General features: G+C 45.9%; 1 protein-coding gene across 1 annotated transcript; it reads right to left on the bottom strand.

Annotated features, from left to right (window-relative positions):
• Nucleotides 1–421: 421 nt before the first annotated feature.
• Dynlrb1 (dynein light chain roadblock-type 1) lies at nt 422–20,227 on the bottom strand. The gene is made up of 4 exons (XM_052725598.1): nt 20,112–20,227; nt 12,587–12,662; nt 5,061–5,228; nt 422–780 (listed from the first exon to the last, which is right to left on the bottom strand). Exons 1-4 carry the CDS (start codon nt 20,112–20,114, stop codon nt 737–739), a joined length of 291 nt encoding a protein of 96 aa, XP_052581558.1. The 5' UTR covers nt 20,115–20,227; the 3' UTR covers nt 422–736.
• Between the last annotated feature and the right edge of the window lie 1,982 nt (nt 20,228–22,209).

Genomic DNA, 22,209 nt, shown 5'->3' with positions numbered 1-22,209 from the left:
GATCCATGGTCCCAGCCATGAGACCCTGGAAACGACCTGTTTCCTCCTACCTACATTACTCTAAATTCCCCAGCTCTCAGGCAGTTTTAACACTGCCTGAGCACCTAAGGTACACCAGGTGCATTGTGGGTACTTGGTAGACACCACTTCCTTCTTCACTCATGGTAGTACAACAGAAAATCATTAGCAGGAGGAGGATTTGATCAAACAGGTGTCTAAAGGGTAAAGAAGCCCAGGAACCAGAGTACCAACCAATATATACCAAGGCTATTCGGGAAGTGTGCCACCCACAGATGCAATGAGGAACAGGCCCAGGGAACATGAAAACCTGTCAGGGAACAGAGGCCATGGGTTTGGTCAGCTGACCATGTGCTAACATAGGAATAGGCTTTTCCAATCTAGTAAAGACACAACAGCCAGGCAGATTTCGACGTTATTTTTAGTTAAAGAAAAAGAAAAAACCAAAAAACAGGCTTTCCAAGGGTGACAAAGTGAACTGAAGGTCAGAAGGAAGCTGTGTGTGGGCTTATCATAAGCTCTTCCTCCAAAGCCTAGAAATGAGAACTGACTGGATCACCAGAGACACTCCTTGTTGGGGTGGGCAGAGCTACCATTGGCATGGTCTATATGGGCTCTTGGGCAACCACCCTGTGCCCACTGACATGATTAACACTATTATTCTGGGGGACGTTAAATTAAGGAATGACACAGGAAGCCGAGACAGTGGCTTATTCGGTTATTCAGTTGGATTCTGAATCACAATCAGGAAATAGTCTTTATCTGAAAAAGAAAAAAACCAGAAAAACAAATCACTAAATATAAACCAGGAGAAAGATAACAGCTCCTTAATCACTAAGTATACAATGCAGGAGGGAAGGAAGCTTTCAGAAGAGGTCGTTCTCCACAGCTGGGGACAGGAGAGAACCTGCAAGTTTCTTTATTGCCTCCTGCCAAGTGACTGCTAGAAAATGGGAGTCTTCAATGCAGGGCAGTGGACACTTTGCAACATACTCTTTAATTTTTATGAATAAATAAGATTTGGGGCTGGAAAGATAGCCTGATAACCCGAGGGTTGATTCCCAGGACTCACATGGTGGAAAGAAACAACCAACTCCTAAGGGTTGTACTATATAACCTCCGCATTTGAGTGTGTGTGCACACATATACACATTAATATAAATGAGATTTCAATAATGTGATGGAAGTGGTTTTCAACCTGTGAGTCACAACCCCTTCAGATATTTATATTATGATTCATAACAGTAGCAAAATTAGAGTTATGAAGAGCAATGAATTTCATGGTTGGTGTTACCACAACATGAGGAACTGTATTAAAAGGTCTGCAGCATTAGGAAGGTTGAGAACCTCTGCCTTAGTTCCTCCTAATAAGCTTATTTGCTGATCTCTATCTACCTTCTACAACATGTGTGACACACCTCCCCACCAAAAAAAAAAAAAATTTTGAAAGGTCACAGGAAGTTATTTGCTTCTTTGAAGCATTTTCCAGTGATAGTCTCATGAATCAGACTCTCCATAGAGGTGATAGGGGCAAAGTGCCATCTGTCAAGGAAAAAAACAGGTGTTTTGATCATGTTTTAGATCAGCTTGTTTATTTTTTGGTACTGAGGATCAAAGCCAGGGTCTTATAAGTGCTAGGCAAGTGCACTGAGCTATACCCTCAATCCCAAATTCAATTATGGACTTTAGATGCAGGTACTTTAGATGTGTTCAACACAGCATGTCAATTGAAACTTTGCTGGGCTTAACAGAGGTGCCTCAGATCTGGTGAGGGTGAAGCAGTATGCAACATGGTTTTAACTGGGATCATGCCATGAAAGCTCTGATTTTTTTTTTTTATTTCATTTTGTGTATATGAGTGCTCTATTTGCATGTACAACTCCATGCCAGAAGAGGGCATCATATCCCACCATAGATGATTGTAAGCCATCATGTGGTTGCTGGGAATTGAACTCAGGACCTCGGGAAGAGCAGCCAGTGTTCTTAACTGCTGAGCCATCTCTCCAGTTCAAAAGCTCTGATCTTGATGACAAAAGACTGCAGATTCTACAGGTATACAGAAGTGGCCATTAAGTTCTGGACACCTGACTGTGTCTCTGTGCCAGTATTTAAGCTCTGTCATGGATAAGCTTTCTCAGGTGGCACCTAAATGAACCTCAGAATCACTCTAGGCAGGTGCTAGTGGTCTACCATTTTACTAATAAGCCCGTGACAACTGGATGTTTCAAGTAAGAAGAATAAGTGACTTAACAGTTTTGTAGCTAAGCAGTCTGCACACATAATGGACAAGCTAACAGCAAACACAACCAATAAACCAGGCTGTCAAGTTCTAGACCCTACAGTACCACACTAAGTACTCTACGGGAGGCAGTGTTTCAATAATTGTACATTTTAAATTTTCGTGTGTGTATATGTGTGTGCGCACATGCTGTAGTACACAGGTAGAGGTCAGAAGAGTGGTTCTTGCAGGAACTTTTGAAAGTGGTTAACCTACTTCTAGGACTCACGCTCAGGTGGTCAGACATGGGAGCAAGAGCCTTTACTGGCTGAGACAGCTGGATGGCCAGGGATGTGTAGTAGTAAAGGTTGTTTGTACTGCATCAAACAGTAAAGTTAATAAGTCCAACTATGTCAAATACCTTGATTTGTTAAAATGTGAAGAGTTAAACTTTTGGCCCAGGAAGCTGCAAGCAGCCCATTTATGTGAGTAAGAAAGAGACTGGACTTCTTCCTTCCTTCACTCTAGTCCTCTCCAAGACTCAGCTAGTCCCAATCCATGCTGGGGCTGCCCCGAGGCAATCCTCAGGCATTCTAGCCCTACTGCCTCTGAGGCTTTTATTGACCACATAAAACTGGGTACCCAAATCTGTATGCACTAATGATTTTCATCTGAAATACCATGTCCCAGGGGCTGGAGATAGGGCTTAGCAACTAGTTAAGAGTACTTACTGTTCTTATGAGACTTGCAATTAGTTCCTAGCACTCATACGGCAGCTCATGTTATTACTCCAGTTCCAGGGGGATCTGGTGCCCTCTTCTGACCTTCACTGGTACTGCATGCACATACATATTCCCAGGCACACATACACAAATATTTAAATACCATTATCTCAGACATCCTTAACTCTACTCCTCTACTAAATCCAGCCTAACCCACAAAAGGGGACTATCTGCAATGGGAGGAAATTAAAGCCATATGGGGGGCCAGGCATGGGGGCATATGCCTTTGATCCCAGCACTTGGGAGGCAGAGGAAAGTGGACCTCTGAATTCAAGGCTGGCTTGGTCTTCTTAGTGAGTTCTAGAACAGCTAAGGCTATGTAGAGAGACCTTACCTCTAAACAACAAAAGCCACCTGTTCAATGTATTTGTTAAACACTGTCTTACAAATCCCTGCCCTCACAGAACTTACTGTAGAAAATAGAAAATAGTGGAAATGTAGCTAAGTAGTTGGTTAGCCGTAAGGAATGATGGCATGTTCTAGCAGGATGGTGTGTGAAAAGGCCCCAGGAAGAGAGATGCAGCAGTGTGGTGGCCCCAAGAAACACCACTGTTTATGGCTAACATGTCACACAACCTTCGGCATAACCTGAGTGTGAGTGTGTGAGGCGTACCGACTATAGCCAGGTCAAGTGCCAGCATGTGCACTCCGTGCACCTCTCTGTATGCTGCCCATGTGAGGGTCTGGCCATTTATCTCCACTGATGAGACCCCAAGGAGAACTCAAGCACCAACTACCCTCAGGGACTCTGAATGTCCATGGGCCCCAAGGACAGACTGGAGGTGCTACTGAACTGAGCTGAGACCTGCATGATCAGGACTTCCAGACATCTCTGGACCTTTAGGTGGAGAGAGACTGTCTCTACCAAGTGTCTGTCTCCACGGCACTATGTCATCTGTCCTTGACACTGAGTGTCTGGGAGTGCCCTGTACTGGTAACTATTAAATGGAAAGATGATTCCCAATACCAGTTTTAGGGCCATGGAGTCCCACAGCAGGAAGCTGGGGTGGGGGTGGACTTTCTATTCAGATTTGATTGTAAGCTTAGCTCTAACTTGATCTTAACATATTCTTCCTGATGTGTCCCAGAGGATCACAACAGCACCTGATTTTTTTGTTTGTTTTTTGAGACAGGATTTCTCTGTGTAGTTCTGGCTGTCCTGGAACTCCCTCTGTAGACTAAGCTGGCCTCAAACTCGGAGATCCACCTGCCTCTGCCTCCCAAGTGCTGGGAATAAAGGTGTGTGCCACCATCACCCTGTACCCCAACTCATAACCTATCACTTCCTGCCCTAAGCACCTCTGCTCGTGGGATCAGATCCACATAGCTGAATCTGTAGTCTGAGGCCCCTTCTAAGTTGGACCCAGTCTCACTTTTCACACCTTCCTTCATAGAAAAACTGTTCTACAACCTGAGGCACCACCATGTAAGACCTCACACATATCCCAGCCATGGCTGAAATGTCCCAGGCTTGGATGAAAGACGGAGAGAGGTAACCACAGAAAAGTAGTCCTGTAGAACCTGTCACTCTAGCCTGTGAATTTGAGTTAGATGAGGCAGAGCAGGAGGCAACCCCACCCCTCCCCTCTGCAGTCCCCATCCTTGGCTCCTCCAAGTGTGAGCATCTCATGACATTGAGAATGATCCTAAGGCCTAAACACAGGCATGCTTGTACCACCCAGACAAGCGTTTCACTGATGAGTCAAAATAGCAATCTGCTGCAGTGCTGGTGGGAAGTTGGCTGCATGGGTTGGAGACAGGATTATAAATTCTTTTTCATATACAAATAGCTTTTCCGCCCCTCTGACTCATGTTTTCCTGGCCCTTAAGATTCAGCTCTAACATCCTGCTTCTGAGAAATCTTTGTTGACTGCCCAAGCAGAACTGACCAACCTTTCCATGTCCCAAATTCTTATGGGATTCTTCTGTGTCTTTCTCCCTCACGAAACTACATTTCCCATGTGAAGCTGTGGAGATACCAATGTGACACACTTTCCAGATAAGCCACAGGAAACTAAACACAGAGGTGCAAGAACCCTTACCTGGTGCAACCATAATTTCATTTTTCTTGGATCGAATTCGAAGGAAGGTTAGATCATTCTGGGGGTCAATTTCACGCACAGTGCTCCGTGCCTTCAAGATGAAGTTGTGCATGAGGTTGGCATATTGTGTAGTAGTGGGATTGTCCATGGTGCTCTTGATGGGAATGCCTGTGGGGAGAATAAATGGGAACCAAGCAGTTTACTGGAGCCCCTTTCTGTTCAGTATCTCACCTCACATCCCTAATTCTAGAATATTCCGCTGGCAGTTAACAACCAATGCCACTATTTACAGAAGGCTCATTATATGATAGGCACAGTGCTGACCTTGTGTGCCAGTGCCAGACCTAGCCTCTGTGGGTGGTATCACCATTTCCATTGGCTACCAGACAAGAGGAGAACTGAATGATGGGGTGACCTGCCTAGAGGTACACAAATGATAGGGATTTAAATGTAGGCCTGGCCCGGTGGTGGTGGTGGCGGTGGCGGCGGCGGCGGCGGCGGCGGCGGCGGCGGCGCAGCATGCCTTTAACCCCAGCACTGGTGAGGCAGAGGCAGGCGAATCTGTGAGTTCAAGGCCAGCCTGGGCTACAGAGTGAGTTCCAGGAAAGGCGCCAAAGCTACACAGAGAAACCCTGTCTCGAAAAACCAAAAATAAAATAAATAAATAAATAATAAATAAAAATGTAGGCCTGGTTCAACTCCAAACTCCTTTCCTAGAGCTACCCTGCCTGACTGGGTTCAAGTAATAGAAGGGGAGGTGCTCTTTTGCAACACTTAAAGCTTGAACTCAATTATCACTTGGGAAGTAGAGGCAGGCAGATCTCTGTGGGTTCAAGACCAGCTAGGTCTACACAGTGAGACCCTGTCTCAAAAAGAAGAGATTGAAAAGGAGGAAGAAAGAAAAGAGGTCAGCTTGTGTCAAGACATACCAGACATGACCCATGATTGTTCTTGGCAGGCTGGCCCAGGGCTCAGCTGTAACCATGTAGCCATGAAGATGCCTCCCCACTCCAGTGGGTTTCTGTAAGCAGCATTGCTGTCGTTAAAAGAGCCCACTAAGGGGTAGGAGGTATAGTCCAGTAGTAAAGAGAGTACTGTGTGTGTCTGAGACCTGGGACCAATACCTAGCACAACACAACGAAACAGAGAAAGAGTCCATGAAGTAAGACAGTCCTGACATCCTTAGATTCAACATTCCCCTATTGTTGGCTGCTTAGGCTAGGATTTTACTGGTATAATTAACCAGCCAATGACCATCATTGTGTATCAAATCTTTTTGAAGACTGAACAATTAAGTGGACATTACTAGGTGTCCTGCTGTCATGGAGGTGAGGAATGTTGCTCAACCTGATGACCACATTGGGTCATCAGGAGCCTGTGAATTGTCTGTGACCCATCAGAGAGCTCCATCCAAGAGAAGTCCCAAGGTGACTGGCTGACACTGATGAAGACTGTAGTATAAGTGACTCCTCACATCCAAGTGGCCAGACATGGGCCCAGGACCCTGTGAATCTGGCCAACAAGTGACCAGCTTAGAGATTAGCCAAAGGCAGGCATTCAACCTACTTTATTTAGGGCATCAGGAACATGTGAAGCAACTGAGCAGGAGAGGCTTTTGTGAGCCAAGTAAAGCCACAAACATGGGGTACAGTGGTCATTTGCCTTTAAGGGACCGAGGCTGGGGCCTCAGTGCTGCTATTGGGTCCTAGATGGCAACAATGTCCACATCTGAGCCCCATGAGGCCTCCCTACAGCTGTACCTTTCTGAGGGTGGCAGTATCACTGGTACCTACTGTAATCTCTCCACAAGTGGATGATGCTGGAGGAAGGACCCTCAAGTCTGATGACATCCCAGGACCATGCAGTTTTCCTTTAGAATAGTTATAATCCCAGCAGCACACTATTAGGAAGGCAGACATTTTACCCATCTCCCACTAGACATTAGTTCCCTCGGAGCAGCACCTAGTCTCATTTGCTCACTAGCATCTGTGGTTACATGTTAAGCATCCACTGATGTTGGTATCTGAATTGTTTCTGGGGCTTTCTTTCAGTGGTTCAGATAACAGAATGCATTTGGTTATATATCAAGTAGGCAAATGTAAATGGGCAAGCAAACTTAACCAATAGTGGCTCCCTCTGAAAAAGAGGAGTTAAGGGAACAGGAACCAAAATTCAGAAGAATTTCAAACAAGGACAAAATTAAGTCCATATTTAAGGATGACAGAGCTGGGGACCTCACAGATGGCCTACCTAGTTAGTCAACCTAGTTCAACCCTAGTTCTTCACAAATACTGTGTACCTTGCAGAAGTAGCTAGTTACTGGGGAAGCTCAATTTCCAGGCATGGCACAATCAGGTGCTCTCAGAGCAAACAGAAAAACCTGCCCAAGCCGGGCAGTGGTGGTGCACGCCTTTAATCCCAGCACTTGGGAGGCAGAGCCAGGAGGATCTCTGTGAGTTTGAGGCCAGCCTGGTCTACAGAGCGAGATCCAGGACAGGCACCAAAACTACACAGAGAAACCCTGTCTCAAAAAACAAAACAAAACAAAAACCCTGCCCAAGACCTTTAGTGGGGCTGTGGGTAGAGTCTTTATCTAGCATGTTCAAGGCAATGAGTCTGAGCCCCAGCACTGAAACAGACAATTTTACTAGTCACTGCTGTCAAGCACATATTCTGTACTAACCTAGGGGTGCTGGGAGCAAGAGAGCAGACACTTGGTTGTTGACAGTGCAGAGCCTGCACAATCCTACTAGGTACATCACTTCCCTACTCCATCACTTACTCCCCCAACCCCCTTTTGGAGCCCAGGCTCATTCGAGCTGTCCTTAACTCACTATGTAGCTGAGGATGACTTTCTTGGGTCACTATCTTCCAAGTGCTAGGATTACAGGCTGGTGCCACCAGGCCAAGTGCCTACTTGATCTCTCTCAATCTCAACTTCTTTGTTGGTAAAATGGGCTATGGTTAAAAAAAAAAAAAAAGGACTCCTTACCACTGCTCACTCCCCACCTCATTATATCGCCTTGACTGACCTACAACTCATGATGTGGACCAGAACAGCTTGGAATTTGCTATGGTCATCCTCTTGAGTACAGACACAGCAGATATACTGCCATACCACACCTGCTCCTTTTTCTAAAATATTTATGTATATGTATGTATTGTGTGTGTACATATGGGTACTGTACATGCAGGAGCCTATGGCGGTTAGAAGAGGGATCAGATCCCCCGAACTAGAGTTAGAGGTGGTTGTAAACCACCATGGGTCCTCTATAACAGCAGCAAGTACTCTTAACTGCTGAGCCATCTCTCTAGCCCTAGACCTTAGCTTCTTCAAAGATGAGACTCTGAGGTGGTCTTGGGAGGAGGGTGACACTGGGAACAGTAGAAGGTGCATTCTAAGTAGGGTGAAAACATGGACTAAGGTCAGAGAATGGACTTAAATGATGGAAGACTGCCAGCTTGAGCCATCTCCTCGGCCTACTCACAACTACAAGCTGTGTCTGCAGCCTCGGCACACTGGGGTCTGACGCCCTAGTCTGTCAGCTAGCCATCTATCCACACTGGGTCAGAGGCCAGAAGCAGGGCTATGAGGCTCGGCTGGAGCTCTCCCCCCGTCTTCTGGATAGGTTCATGAACCTTTCTCCAAGGCTGGCTCCTCATTTCGGTAGGTGTTAATACTCCATTCTCACAGCTGTTCAAGTGTAATGATGACTAGAAACCTATTCTTTTCCACCATACTATTAGTGTTGACGTTACCATATTAGTAATGGAAGGAGAATGGCACCTAACGTGTTCAAGTTTGCTTTTTCCTCTAGTAGGCCATCTTGGACCACATTCCTTAGTGTGGAATTTTCAAATCAGGGCTAATGGTACCACTGAGGCTTTTTTCTTTAAAAAATCCAGTGCCTCAAATCCGGTGCCTGTGCTGGATGGACAGAGAGTTCCAGTAGTGACTCAGACAAGGTCTTGCCTTCAAGGTTCTTTCACAGCTGAACTGCTGATGTCAGCAGCAATGTCTTGGTATACACCTGTCTTCTCCTGGCCCTATAGAATGGTTTATATTATTTTTGTATTTGTTAGCAGATTAGTTTTAACTGTTGTCTTTTTGGTCTTTCTTTGGTAAATAAGGTTTTGCTGGTGTTTTTGAGACAGGGTCTTACTATGTAGTCCTGGCTAGCCTAGTACTCACTACCTAGAACATGCTGGCTTTTAATTCAGAGATTTACCTGCCTTTGCCATGTGAGTGCTGAGGTTAAGGGTGTGTGCCACCATGCCTAGCTTTTTTGTTTTAAAATTGGTCAGGCTTCTGGATGGTGGTATCAGTAGCTTGAAGCTTCCAGGGTTCTGGGATTACAGGTTGTGCTCACTTACCCACTATATATGTTGCTGGGAGTTGAACTCAATGTTCCCTGAGTGTTAGAGAAGCACTCACCAACTGAGCTCCATCCCCAGTCCAAAGTTGTAGATTTTAAAACAAGAGCTTTAAATGCATGCCAGGCAGGATGTGTCTACTGCATTAATTAGTGCATTAAGGCCATGGGGATAACCATTTTTCTGCTTACATCTGAGGCCTGCTCCACAAGAGGAAATTCATGCTTGGTTCTATAAATCTGGTCGAAAATGCCTGGCTTGGGAGGTCATAAACCCTAGAGGAGATACTACTATGGTTATTTTGTTAAATGGACATGTTGCCAAACTGCCTTCTAAGTATTTATGTTCATACCCACAGATGAGTGCCCTCTCAGCCTTGGCCACAGAAACCTTTCTACAGTGGGCAGCACTGCAGATACCCACAGCTGGTTAAAGTGCTGAGAATGAGTGACTAAGCCCTGCTCAGGGAACATCAGGAGAGAGGGTGAAAAGGCTGGGTGTGCCTGAGATGCACGAGTGCTGGTAAAATGCTGTCTTCTGGACATGACATGGCCATTGCACTCACCAACTCACTGCCGCTCTGGTTCCCACGCAAGGTCAAGCCATTAAGATCAGCCAGCATTCTAGTAGGCGGTGCTAATTAATTAGACTCAGTGGGTTACAAAACAGAACAGAAAAAGAGCACATGAGGATGAGAGGGGAGATGGCTGAGTGTTGCTGGGAGAGGACACAGCTGGACAAGGGTACGATCAGCGACACCCTGAATACATGAAATTGTCAACAATTAAATATGGTTTAGCCAGGCGCACGCCTTTCACCCCAGCACTCAGGAGGCAGGTGCAGGCAGATTCTCTATGAGTTGGAGACTAGCCTGGTTTACTGAGTGAGTTCCAGGGCAACCAGGGCTACATAGTGAAACCTTGTCTCAAACAACAAAAACAAAACAAAATAGAAAAGTTTAAAAAACAAAAAAAGCTCTAAAATGACAGAGTGGTGACCCACACCTGGAATCCTACACTAGCACTTGGAAGGTGGAGGCAGCTTATGGAGCAAGATCAAAGCCAGTGTGGGCTCCATGAAACCCTGTCTCAAAAAACTCTGTGTGCGTGCGTGCGTGCGTGCGTGCGTGCGTGCGTGCGTGCGTGTGTGTGTGTGTGTGTGTGTGTGTGTGTGTGTGTGATGGCTCAGTGGGTAAAGGTGCCTGCCATGCAAACATGGAAACCCGGGTTTGCTCCTCAGAGCCCCACAAATATGAGCTAGTGTGCACATACACAAATGTTGGCTAGTGTGCACATACACAAACGAAAATTTAAGAAGAGACAAGTGGTCTGGGAAACACCATGGCCTAGAGGCATGAAGCATGTGGTGGCTGCCTTCAGCCCAACAAGGGAACCTGACTAGGCAGTCTTGACATAAACAGGTGTCACAGGGGTCAGAAATAAGCGTAACAATGGAGTGTGAAGTGCTTTACACTGCTCAGTGTGAGTAAATCTCTACAACCATACAGAGATAAACAGGTAAGTGAATTGTCCAGGCCGTCCTTACAGGTTGGCAGGGGAAGCAGGGCAGCTCCTCAGAAAGCACAGCCTTTGCCCTCAGGGCTGCTGGAACCACCATGGCCCACAGACCACTCAGGTGCACTCAGACTGACATTTAAATCCTGGCTCTGCAGACGAGAGAGATGGCTCTTCCAGAGGATCTGGGTTCGAGTCCCAGCACCCACTTGGTAGCTCACAACCTTCTGTAACTGCAGTTCTAGGGGATCTGACACCCTCTTCTGGCCTCATGCACTGCACACACATTGTGCATACTTACACGCAGGCAAAACACCCTTATTCAGAAAGTAATAAATCGTAGAAAAGATCGTGGCTTTGAAATGAATTTCTAAATTCAAGTTTTGTCAATAAATAGAGACAACAGGGCTGCTTGAAGGAAAAGCACCTGTCCTTGGATTTGGCACACAGTGGTGTTTCTTCCTAGTTCCCTTCACACGCCTCTCGTGCAAGGGGAATCAGCATCCACATCTTACTAGCCATTCAAGTAAGCTCATTCTCCAAAGACAGACTAGTTCTGGGCACAAAGAAAACCACCAGAGAACTACCCACAAAAAAGTAGAATCCAGGCAGATGGGTACATATTATCCATCCAGTGAGCACACAAGAGTAGCAGCAACATAGACTAATCAACACTGTACTTAGTTGGGCGTATGACTCAAGTTTGTAACCCTAGCAAAAACAGACTCAGATAGGATTGCCATAAATTCTAGGCCACCCTGGGCTATACAATGAGTTCCAGGCTAGCCCAAACTACAAAGTAAGATACTGTCTCAAAAATACTAAAAAAAATTGTACTGACATTTCAAATTTTTGCTTAAAGGGCTGAAGGAGCACAGTGGTAAAGCACTCGCTTAGTGTTAGGTCTGGGTTCAATTCTTAGTGCTAAAAAAAAAAAAAAAAAGGATTTTGCTTATGTGAAATCTGCAAAACAAAACCCCAAGGCAAACAAATTTAAAAGAGTAACAACAGTCAGGTGTGATGGAAAACACCTTTTTTGGCTATTGTTTTTTTCTGAGACAGTTGTCCTGGAACTATGTAGACCAGGCTGCCCTCAAACTCCGAAATCCAACCAGCCTCTGGCTCCCAAGTGCTGGGATTAAAGGCGTGTGCCACTATTCCTGGCTCTGATGGTGCACACTTTAATCCCTCAATCTCTGTGAGTTTGAGGACAGTGAGACTTTATCTCAAAAAACAAAAGTCTTAGCAGCTTTGATTATCACATGAGAAATAAGTCTGGTTTTTCACAAGGGCTGAAAAAAGCCTGGATTATTGACAGCTGTGAGCTGTCAGTGCTGTGGACCTGAGGAAACATTCTCCTATTTACTAAATTAAGATTTCTAAGACAAGTGGTAAATGTCTGTAACTCCAGCACATGGGAGGTGGACACAGGAAGATCGTGAGTTCCAGGACAACTTAGGTTATGCAGCAAGACCTTCTCTCAGAAAATGGGAAATCCCAAGAAGAGTATCAGAACTTTGGAAATGTTGGAAACAAAACAATCTGGATTTGTGAAGGGAATGAGGAAGGGCTATGCCATGTGGTGTCAGCTGTTTTCTGGAAGCCTGCCTGGGTGTAGGCCGTGGATCGAGGGCCTACCTTCCGTGTTCACCACGATGATTCCCTGAACTCCTTTCTGGCTCTGAAGTCTCTTGAGTGTTTCCTCCACCTCTGCCTGCCAGAAAAGGAGACCAAGGTTAGCTCTTCAATCCCAGCAGATGAATGACACATTTATCTAACAAGCAAGGAACTCCCAGGCATTTGGCGCTGCCCCAAAGCTGCCCAGGCCAGGTCCATGTAGAGTGCTTTACCACCAGGCAGCTACCCACTCCCTGCCCATCAGCTATTTGAGAACAGACACACCCAGGACCCACACATATGGTACATTACTCTGATGATTTGAAAAACAAAACTAATAAGGAGGCACTTTGTTATTTGTGGCTCAAACATCAAAAATGAAAATACTGCAAAGGAGCAAAATGACCCCACAAACCTGGTGACTTAAATCTGTCATCGTAGACAGGGTAACACTTGGCATATAGGCAGAGGAAATGTGTCTTAGGAAGGGGCTTATTAATTCTGATCATCTAGAAACTGCACAAGGTGGAATTTGTCAACACAACAGACATGTTTAGAGTCTTCCTCTGTCATATGTGATTTTAACTTGTCACTTTGAGACTTTACCTTTCCATCTACTCTCCATCTGCACAGTCACACCTCTTATCTATTTTTTGTTGTTTTTGAGACAGGGTCTCTATATAGCCCTAGCTTTCCTGGAACTCACTGTAGATCAGGCTAACCTCAAACTCAAGGATTACCTCCCTCTGCCTCCTGGGTACTAGGACTAAGGTGTGCAACACCACACCTGGCTCTCCCCGACCCCCTTAAAAAAAGAGAAAACCAAAAAACAAAAACAAGGCTTCTTCTCTAAAGCCCAATAGTCTTCCAGAGCTCCTGAGACATCACCTCTTCTCTGAGGCCTATATTCAATGATTGTGAGTCCAACTCTTGAAGCCCTTGACTGTACTTCTGGGAGACATGTATCAGCGACTGTGTCCAACTGCTCAGTCTCTACAGTGCTCAGCAGAGTAGTCACCCATGAACAGAAGCCTAATTGATCTTTCTCTCCCCATGGCTGGGAACCCAGTCTTGAAGTATGCTTTTTCTCAGGGTGCTGCCTCCAGTTCAGAATCTAGTTAAGCTCTTCAAAGGCAGAGAGTCAGGCCTGGCATGTGAATCTCCATGAGTTCAAGGCCAGCCTAGTATATATACCTTGTCTCCAAAGGGGGAGGGGGAAGCAGATGGTCTTTGAAAACAGAGGTACTATTCACAAAAAGAATGGTTCCCCATTTCCTGGCGCAAAAGAGCTAGGGCTGGGAGCTCCTGAACAACTGAAGGCAGCACAATGGACTGTTTTTCGGGAAAGCATTGTCTGACAATCCAGTCACCACCAGCCACTTCCTGTAAGAACAGTGCCAGATGCTGCAGGGATGGGCAGAGGCTCCTCCTACAAGGTGGCAGCAGCCTGATGTCTCTAGAATCTAGAACCTGTGTGAAGGGCAGGGCTGGCTCTGTGGAGGAGAGTACAGTGTGACATGCAGGTCTGAGATCTGGGTCATGTCAGACTATTTCTGACTTCCTACTAGGTGCTAGGTGCTGTTCTGGATATGAAGGGGAAACACTATAGGTAGGTCCTAGTCACCCTACTGGAATCCTGTGGAAATCCATCCTATGGAAACAACCCCAAAGACAAAAGGAACAGGACAAGATGTCTGCTGTAGAAACACCTGCAGAAGCAAACAAGAGAAATGCCCAATAATCAGGAAAGGGCCAAGAAAGACAAACATCACTGCCAGTGATGGTTCTTTCCCATTGAGAGATGAGGCCGTGAAATACCTCCAAAGTTGGAGATTGATAGTCCACAAAAACAAAACTGCAAAAAGTGTTTCCCAGGTGCTACAACTTCCTAGAAACAAGAAATCTTGAGATTAGGAAAACAAAGCCATACAGAACATGGAATTATAGATTGGGTTTATTTCCTTTTTCAAAACAGTTATTTTTTGCTGGCCATTGTGGGTTCCACATATAAACCCCCATATTTGAAAGCCAGAGGCAGGAAAAAATGAATAAACATCTAGTCAGCCAATTGTGGTGCTGTAGGTCTGTAATTCCAGCACTTGGGAAGTAAAAGCATAAGAAAGACCAGAGGTTTAAATAAAGGTCAGTATTATCTATGTAGCAAATTTAGGATTAGCTTGGGTTACATGAAATCTTGTCTCAAAAAAGATAAATAAAAATACTGACAAAACCTCACCTAAATATCTTTTTTTTATTCTACTATATACTTTTGTTAAGCACACATACACACACACACACACACACACACACACACACACACACACACACACACACATTTACTTGGGGCTGCGGAAATAGCTCAGCATCAAGAGCACTTCTGCTCTGGCAGAGGACCCAGGTTCAATTCCCAGCACCACATGGCAGCTCACAACTGTCTGTAACTCCAGTTCCAGGAGATTCATCAAACTCTTCTGGCATCCTTGGGCACTAGGCCCACATGTGATGCTCACACATACAAGCAGGAAAACACAAATGTTAGCTCCATTCTCTCTGAGAGGTCTCTACTGTTGGGGCTTGACACACTATCTTTTTGTTTTTCAAGACAGTTTTTCTATGCAGCCCTGGCTGGCCTGGAACTCCCTCTGTTGGCCAGGCTGGCCTGGAACTCACAGAGCTCTACCTTCCTCCACCTTCCCCCAGCAATACACTCAACATCTTAAGAATATGTAACTTGTATGTGGTGGCTTGAATTAGAACGGCCTCCACAGGCTCCTATGTGTGACTATTTGGCCCCCTGTTGGTGAACCTGTTTTGAGAGTATTAGGAGGTATAATCTTGTGGGAAGAAGTATGTCACTAGGGCAGGCTTTGAGGTTTCAAAAGACTCAGGCCATTCCCAGTCTCTGACTTAGACTTGCAGGACAAGATGGGAGCTCTCAGCTGCCCCTGCCTCCCTTTGCTCCCACATCACGGTCTCTCACCCTCTGAAAGTAGAAGCCCAAGTGGAACACCTTCTTTTATAAGTTGCTGTAGTTAGCTGAATCCTTGGTTCCCAGTTGGTGGACTGCTGGGAAGGACTAAGAAGTGTGAACTTAAAAAAAGGTGTGAACTTGTTGGAGAAGGTATGTCACTGTAGGTAGGCTTTGAGATTTCAAAAGCCCATGCTAAGCCCTCTGTCTATCTGTCTGTCTGTCTGTCTCTGCTTGCCCAATGCCTGTGGACCAGGACTTAAAGCTCTCAGCTACTGCTCTAGTGCCATGCCTGTCTGCTTCCTGCCATGATGATAGTAGACTCACCCTCTGAAACTGCAAGCCAGCCCCCAATTCGCACTTTCTTTCATGAGTTGCCATGGTCATGGTGTTTCTTCACGAACTAGAAAGATAACTAAGACAGTCCAGGCAGGCCTCCAACTTGTGGCCTTCCTTCTGCCCCAGCCTCTTCATATTTTTACTTCTGTGGAGACAGGGCCTAATCCTGTGGCCTGCTTTGATCTTTAAGATTTGTTTGTTTGAGTATATGTACATATGTGTGCACAGTTGCCTGCAGACGGCCAAAGACGGCCTCCGGCCCCTTGGAGCTGTCCGAAGTTAAAGGTATTTGTGAACTGCCCAACACAGGTGCTGGTATCCAAAGGTTAGTCCTCATGACTGAGCAGCAAGTACTTTTAACTACTGAGCCCATCTCTCTATTACCCCCCTGATGAAGCTAAATCATGGGAAAGAAATGTACTCTATGCAATGAAGAGGAGACAGAGTCAGGCATTCTCTAGTTAGATGTGTGTCCATCAATGAAGCTCCAGGATTTGTGGGATCTGGTTCCACCACACTCAGTATCTTAGCATTTAGGAAGATCCATGGGTTTAGGCCAGCCTGAGCTACATAGTGAATTTAAGTTCTGCCTGAGCTACATAAGGAGCGTGTCTTTAAAAAAAAAAGGTAGATGATGTAGTTCAGTGGTAGAACATTTTCCCAGCAAGCATGAGACCTTGAGTTCCATCCATAGTATAACAAAATTTAACAGAAAACAAAATAACTTTAAAAACATTACATAAAATGACTAAGGAAAACAACAAGTGTCCAATAAGAGGTAGAACACAATTCTAAGATAAATTACAAACACCTTGTAAATGAATGAAAAGTCATAGCAATACAGCACTATTTTAATGCTGGTCTCATTAACGCAAAGCTCTTGAGGTCAATAACCTCATGGAAAAGCTATACAATACAGTGTAAGAACTCTAAATACTGGTCCTTTTGCCTCAACTTTGAAAATTATTATTATAAGGAAATAATCTAATGAATGTAAAAACCAACCAACCAACCAACAAACAAACAAACAAAAATTATAGACCACATCATTGACTTTGAGTTAAGGACTGGGCTCAAGCTTGTACTCCAGGGAAATAGTTTGCCAAATTCTAGTACAGCCATGGCTAGGCATGGTGGTGCACACATTCAATCCCAGCACTCAGGTGTCAGAGGCAGTAAGTCTTTGTGGGTTCAAAGCTGGCCTGGCCTCTACTGCAAGTTCCTGGACAGCTAGTGCTCCACACTGAGACCCTGTCAACACACACACACACACACTTTACCAAATATTATATAGTAAATAAAAATGATTTATCATAAAGATGATGTAACAACATGGTTAAATGCTTTTGGACATTAAATAAAAGCCAAACATGAACATCCTGAAAGATACACATGTGAAAAAAAAGGGAAGGAAAAGGGGAAAACAGCTCCATGGTAGACTAGCAGTTCCTGCCAATCTAGACTGTCCTGCAGGAACACTGGGAGGAGTGTCCAAGACCAGGGCAGTTACTGATCTTGGGGTTCAAATCCACAGCCTCTTGTAATGATAGGGGTTTTTTTTGTTTGTTTTTTTAAGACAGGGTTTCTCTGTGTAATAGCCCTGGCTGTCCTGGAACTCACCACTTTATAGACCAGGCTGGCCTCAAACTCACAGAGATCCATCCATCTGCCTCTGCCTCCTGAGTGCTGGGATTAAAGGCATGTGCCACCACTGCTTAGCTTTTTTTTTTTTTTTTTTGGTCTTACTATGTAGACCAGGCTAGCATTGAACTCAGAAACCTGCCTGCCTCTGCTTCCCAAGTGCTGGTAGTAAAGATGTAATCCACCACACCTGGCAATGGTAGATATTTTTAAGTGAACAGAGGAATGAATGAATGAAAATATATGTATACATATTATATATATAATTATTATTTATGTCTATATGTGTGTCTGTAGGTTTGTACATATGAGTGTAGTGACCCAGGAGGCCAGAAGAGGGTGCTGCTTCCCTGGAGCTGGAGTTAGAGGCAGTTGTGACCTGCCTAATATGGGCTTTAGGAACCTAACTCTGGTCCTCTGGAAGAGTAGTATGTACTCATAACTGAGCCACGGCTCCAGACCAGAATAAACATCTTTATATGTATCATAAAGTAAACATGGCAAACATTCATAAACTGTTCCAGTCTAACATTGCTGGGTGTGATGGCACATACCCAAAATCCCAGCACTCAAGAAGATGATGAAAGATTGGAAGTTCAAGGTCATCCTTGGTTAAATGGCAAATTGAAGTAGCTTGGGCTTTAAAAGGCACAAAGTGTAACATAGTCCTTATGTACCAAACAATTCCAGAAGGAAGCGTACCCAAATGTCAACAGTGTTTAGTCTGAGAGAGTAAGAAGGAGACCACATGCACCTCTTACAGATTATATCCGACAGTGCTGCATGAGTCCATTTGGAATGTTCATCTCAATATGTAACAATTTTATGAGTGCAAACCACAGCACAGCACTGACCAGAGAAAGCTACCACTTAAGTGTGAAAAAACAGGGCACACACACACTTGTATAACTATACAAGAAACTGGCCGTTCCTGAAGGGGGCTGAAGCTGGGGTTAGGGGTGGATGAGACATACTTTCCACTTAGATCCTTTTGTATTTCTTAAAACTGTGAATATGCGATTAAATTTTTAAAAATTATGTATTTATTTTATGTGTGTGTGCTAGAGTATACACATATGTGACATGTACATGTAGGAGCCTGCAGAAGCCAGAAGGTATCAGATCTCCTGGAAGTGGAGTAAGCCGACATGTGGGTGCTGGGAACTGAACCCTTCTTCTGCAAGAACAACAGATGCTCTTAATGGCTGAACCCATCTTTCCAGTCCCTTATTAAAATTTTTTACAGTTAAGTGTTGTGAAAGACAACATTGCACAGATGTGAAGCAATATTGTTTTTGGTGATGTGGAGACATTCTTTGTGGTAGAATGAAAAACAAACCCTCAATTGAACAGTTGATGGTGGCTACAGCAAATAAAAACACAATAAGCAATGTGCCTAGGTAGCTGCCTCTAGGCCAGTGGTTGATTCTCAACCTTCCTAAAGCTGTGACCCTTTAACACAGTTCCTCATGTTGTGGTGACCCTCCTCCCCACCACCACAAAATTATTTTCATTGCTACTTCATAATTTTACTACTGTTATGAACTACAATGTAAATATCTGATACACAGGTTATCTGATATGCGACCCCTGGGAAAGGGTCGTTCAACCGGGCCTCGACCCACATGTTGAGAAACAGTGCTCTAGACGATGCCTTTCTGTTTTCCCTCTCAGTTTCTTATATAGTTTTGTGGGGGCTGAAGAGATGGCTTGGACGCTTTTCCAAAAGACCCAAGTTTGACTCCCAGCACCCATATGGTGGCTCACAGCCATCGGTAAATCCAGTTCCAAAGGATCCGACCCCCTCTTCTGGCCTCTGCCAGAACCAAGCACGCTAATGGTGCAGACATATACATGCAGGCAAAACACGAGTCATATATATAAGCACTAAAAAAGAGTTTCTAGTCAAGTTTTTGGTTTGCGACACGGACTGGTGGTGTTTATAGCCCCGGCTGGTCTTGAAAGTGCAAATCCCAGCCTTCCCAGTGCCGGGATTTCAGGCGTGCACCATCACGCCAGTCATAAATAAGATTCTGAGGTTTGCTTTAACGTTGGAAAAGGCCTTTGAAACTCTGTACAACTCGTGAGGATTGAAAGCACCACCCTGTAAAGCTCGGCAGACAGTTTCGGGATCCCTCCGGATGGGACCCGCGGCTTCCTAACCCGCACACCAAACTGAGCCCACGGGCGGCAGTCAAGCTTGTGGCGTCCGCTTCCCAGGCCCGACTGACTTTGGATTCCAAGTGTGAAGATGGAGCTAATGGCCGTACCCACTTCACAAAGCGAAGGAGGAAAGGGCAACGCACGTAAAGTGCCTGGGGACTCCAGGAAACCCTGCAGCCTGGCTGGGATTGCCCCAAACGGCCCAACACGCTAAACTACCAGCGAACCAGAGGGCGGGCCTCCGGGCGTCCCCTCACAGACCGGCTTCCGGTCAAGGGCCTGTGGCATCCGGTCGCTCCGCCTCGGCCGGGACTAAAGGGCCGCACTGCGGTCCCGCGAGGCGACACCCAGCGACGAGGACCCCGGGCGGCGATGGACGCGCGCCTCTCGCGGGGTGGCCGCCGCCCGCTCCCGCAGCCCCGGCTGGACACTCACCATCTCGGACCGATCCAGCAGCTCCGAGTCCGCGACGCCCAGCCAGCTCCCCGCCTTTCCGAGCCTGCGCACAGGTCTTTGTCGAGACGGACAGCCCGGGCAGCCTATCAGGAGCCAGTGGGGGGATAAGGGCGGGCTGATGTGAGTCAGCTGGGCGGGGACTCTCCCATTAGGAAAGGCTGGAGCAGCCGTGGGGAAGATTGCGGGTCTCCAGGTCTGTTTTCAATATTTAACCGAGGTCCCTGGGCGGAGGCCGACTGTTGCTGATTGAGGCAGAGACAGGAGCCCAAATGAGCTGAGGACACGGGCAGCCCCGAAGCTGGGCATCTCAGGAGCAAGCTCTGGGATGAACAGGTCAGCACTGCCCTGCGCGTTTAAGATTTAGGATTGCGGACTGCCCCGCACTCCTGTGTTGTTTCTTTGGAGAACCTTCTTTACATCTCTGCCCTACTATTTTCTCGCCTCTAAAAGGGCGAGATTTCCCAGAGTCCTGTCTTGTCCTCTGCTCTTTAAGTTTACTCTTGCAGGTTACGAAAAACATTCGGGTTTCTAGCAGAAAACTTAGGTTTAAAACACTGGCTCGGAACCCTTCAGGAAGAACTCAGATAATCAAACACATCAAACAAAAGGCAACTGTCGGCCGGGCGGTGGTGGCGCACGCCTTTAATCCCAGCACTCGGGAGGCAGAGGCCGGTGGATCTCTGTGAGTTCGAGGCCAGCCTGGGCTACTAAGTGAGTTCCAGGAAAAGGCGCAAAGCTACACAGAGAAACCCTGTCTCGAAAAACCAAAAAAAAAAAAAAAAAAAAAAAAAACCAAAACAACAACAACAAAAAGGCAACTGTCACCTCGGTGATACCGAAGTTTCAAGGGAGAGCCGTCCCCATTACTCATCTGACATGTGGCGGCATGGGCAGTGGAAGGATTCCCATCAAAGCCTGAGACTGCTGGAAGAGCTGGCCCTGCCTCTCACCAGCTTCAGCACTTGGAGAGTGGCCCCTGCACCTCGCCTGGGCAACACAGTAGAGTTGGCCCTGATGCTGTAGGTGGACAGAACTGGCCCCAATCCTCTTTCATTGCTACAAGGGTGAATTAGACGGGGCAGTGCTGGAGAGCTCACCCTGGTGGTGAGGGCAGGGGAGAACTGGCAGGCTGACCAACCCTGAAGCTGTCCAGGGCCCAGAACCAGGGTTATGACTTGACGCGCCCCAACATCCACCCCATCTACGATCTACTGGAGCATGTGAAGAGGCCTGATCCATAGACCCAAAGCTGCAGGATCTTCACAACACAGGGCAACAACAGGATATCCAAGAAGAGTCCTAGTGAGGGCCCAGCATCGAGAGTGTAGTAGAAACCAGAGGCCTCGAACTAGACCAATGACTCTGCAGTGAACACTTGCAAGTAAAGATATATGGACAAAGTGGTTTACTGTGTGACTCACTGTGTCACACTGCAGCTTACATGACAAGATTAATTTTGTCCTTTTTTTCTCTTAAATTTTGTTTTATGGGGGGGGGGTGCAGGGGTGGAGGGTGGATGTGAAGGGACGGGGAAAATGAATGGGATCAAGATGCATCATGTGAAAGACACAAGAATAAATAAAGTTTTTTGTTGTTGTTGTTTGAAAGCCTAAGTGATCACACTCTGGTGTTCAAGCTAGATGCAGCGCTCTGTGGGATCTCCTGTTGCAAAAGGAACTCATCTATTAAGAGCACTTGGTACTCTTGCTGAGGACCTGGTTCAGTTTCCAGCACCCACATGGCAGCTCACGTCATCTACAGCTTCATTCTAAGGTATCTGATGACCTCTTCTGACCCCTGAGAGCACCAGGCACACACATGGTGTACATACATACAGGCAGGCAAAATACTCATACATTAAAAAAAAAAAATTTGGAGGCCAAGTGTGGTAGCACATGCCTTTGGGGTGGCAGAGGCAGGCTAATTTCTGATTTGGATACCAGCCTGATCTACAGAGTAAGTTCCAGGACAGCCAGGGCTACACAGAGAAACTCTGTTTAAAAAAAAAAAAAAAAAGAAAGAAAGAAAGAAAAGGTTCTTCAATGCTAGAAACATTAGGAGTGGACCTCATCTCCAG

Source organism: Peromyscus californicus, unplaced genomic scaffold (genome assembly GCF_007827085.1).
Source record: "Peromyscus californicus insignis strain IS unplaced genomic scaffold, ASM782708v3 Scaffold_7__1_contigs__length_154581171, whole genome shotgun sequence".
Classification (NCBI taxonomy): domain Eukaryota; kingdom Metazoa; phylum Chordata; class Mammalia; order Rodentia; family Cricetidae; genus Peromyscus; species Peromyscus californicus.
This window is presented reverse-complemented; position numbering and strand designations above follow the sequence as displayed.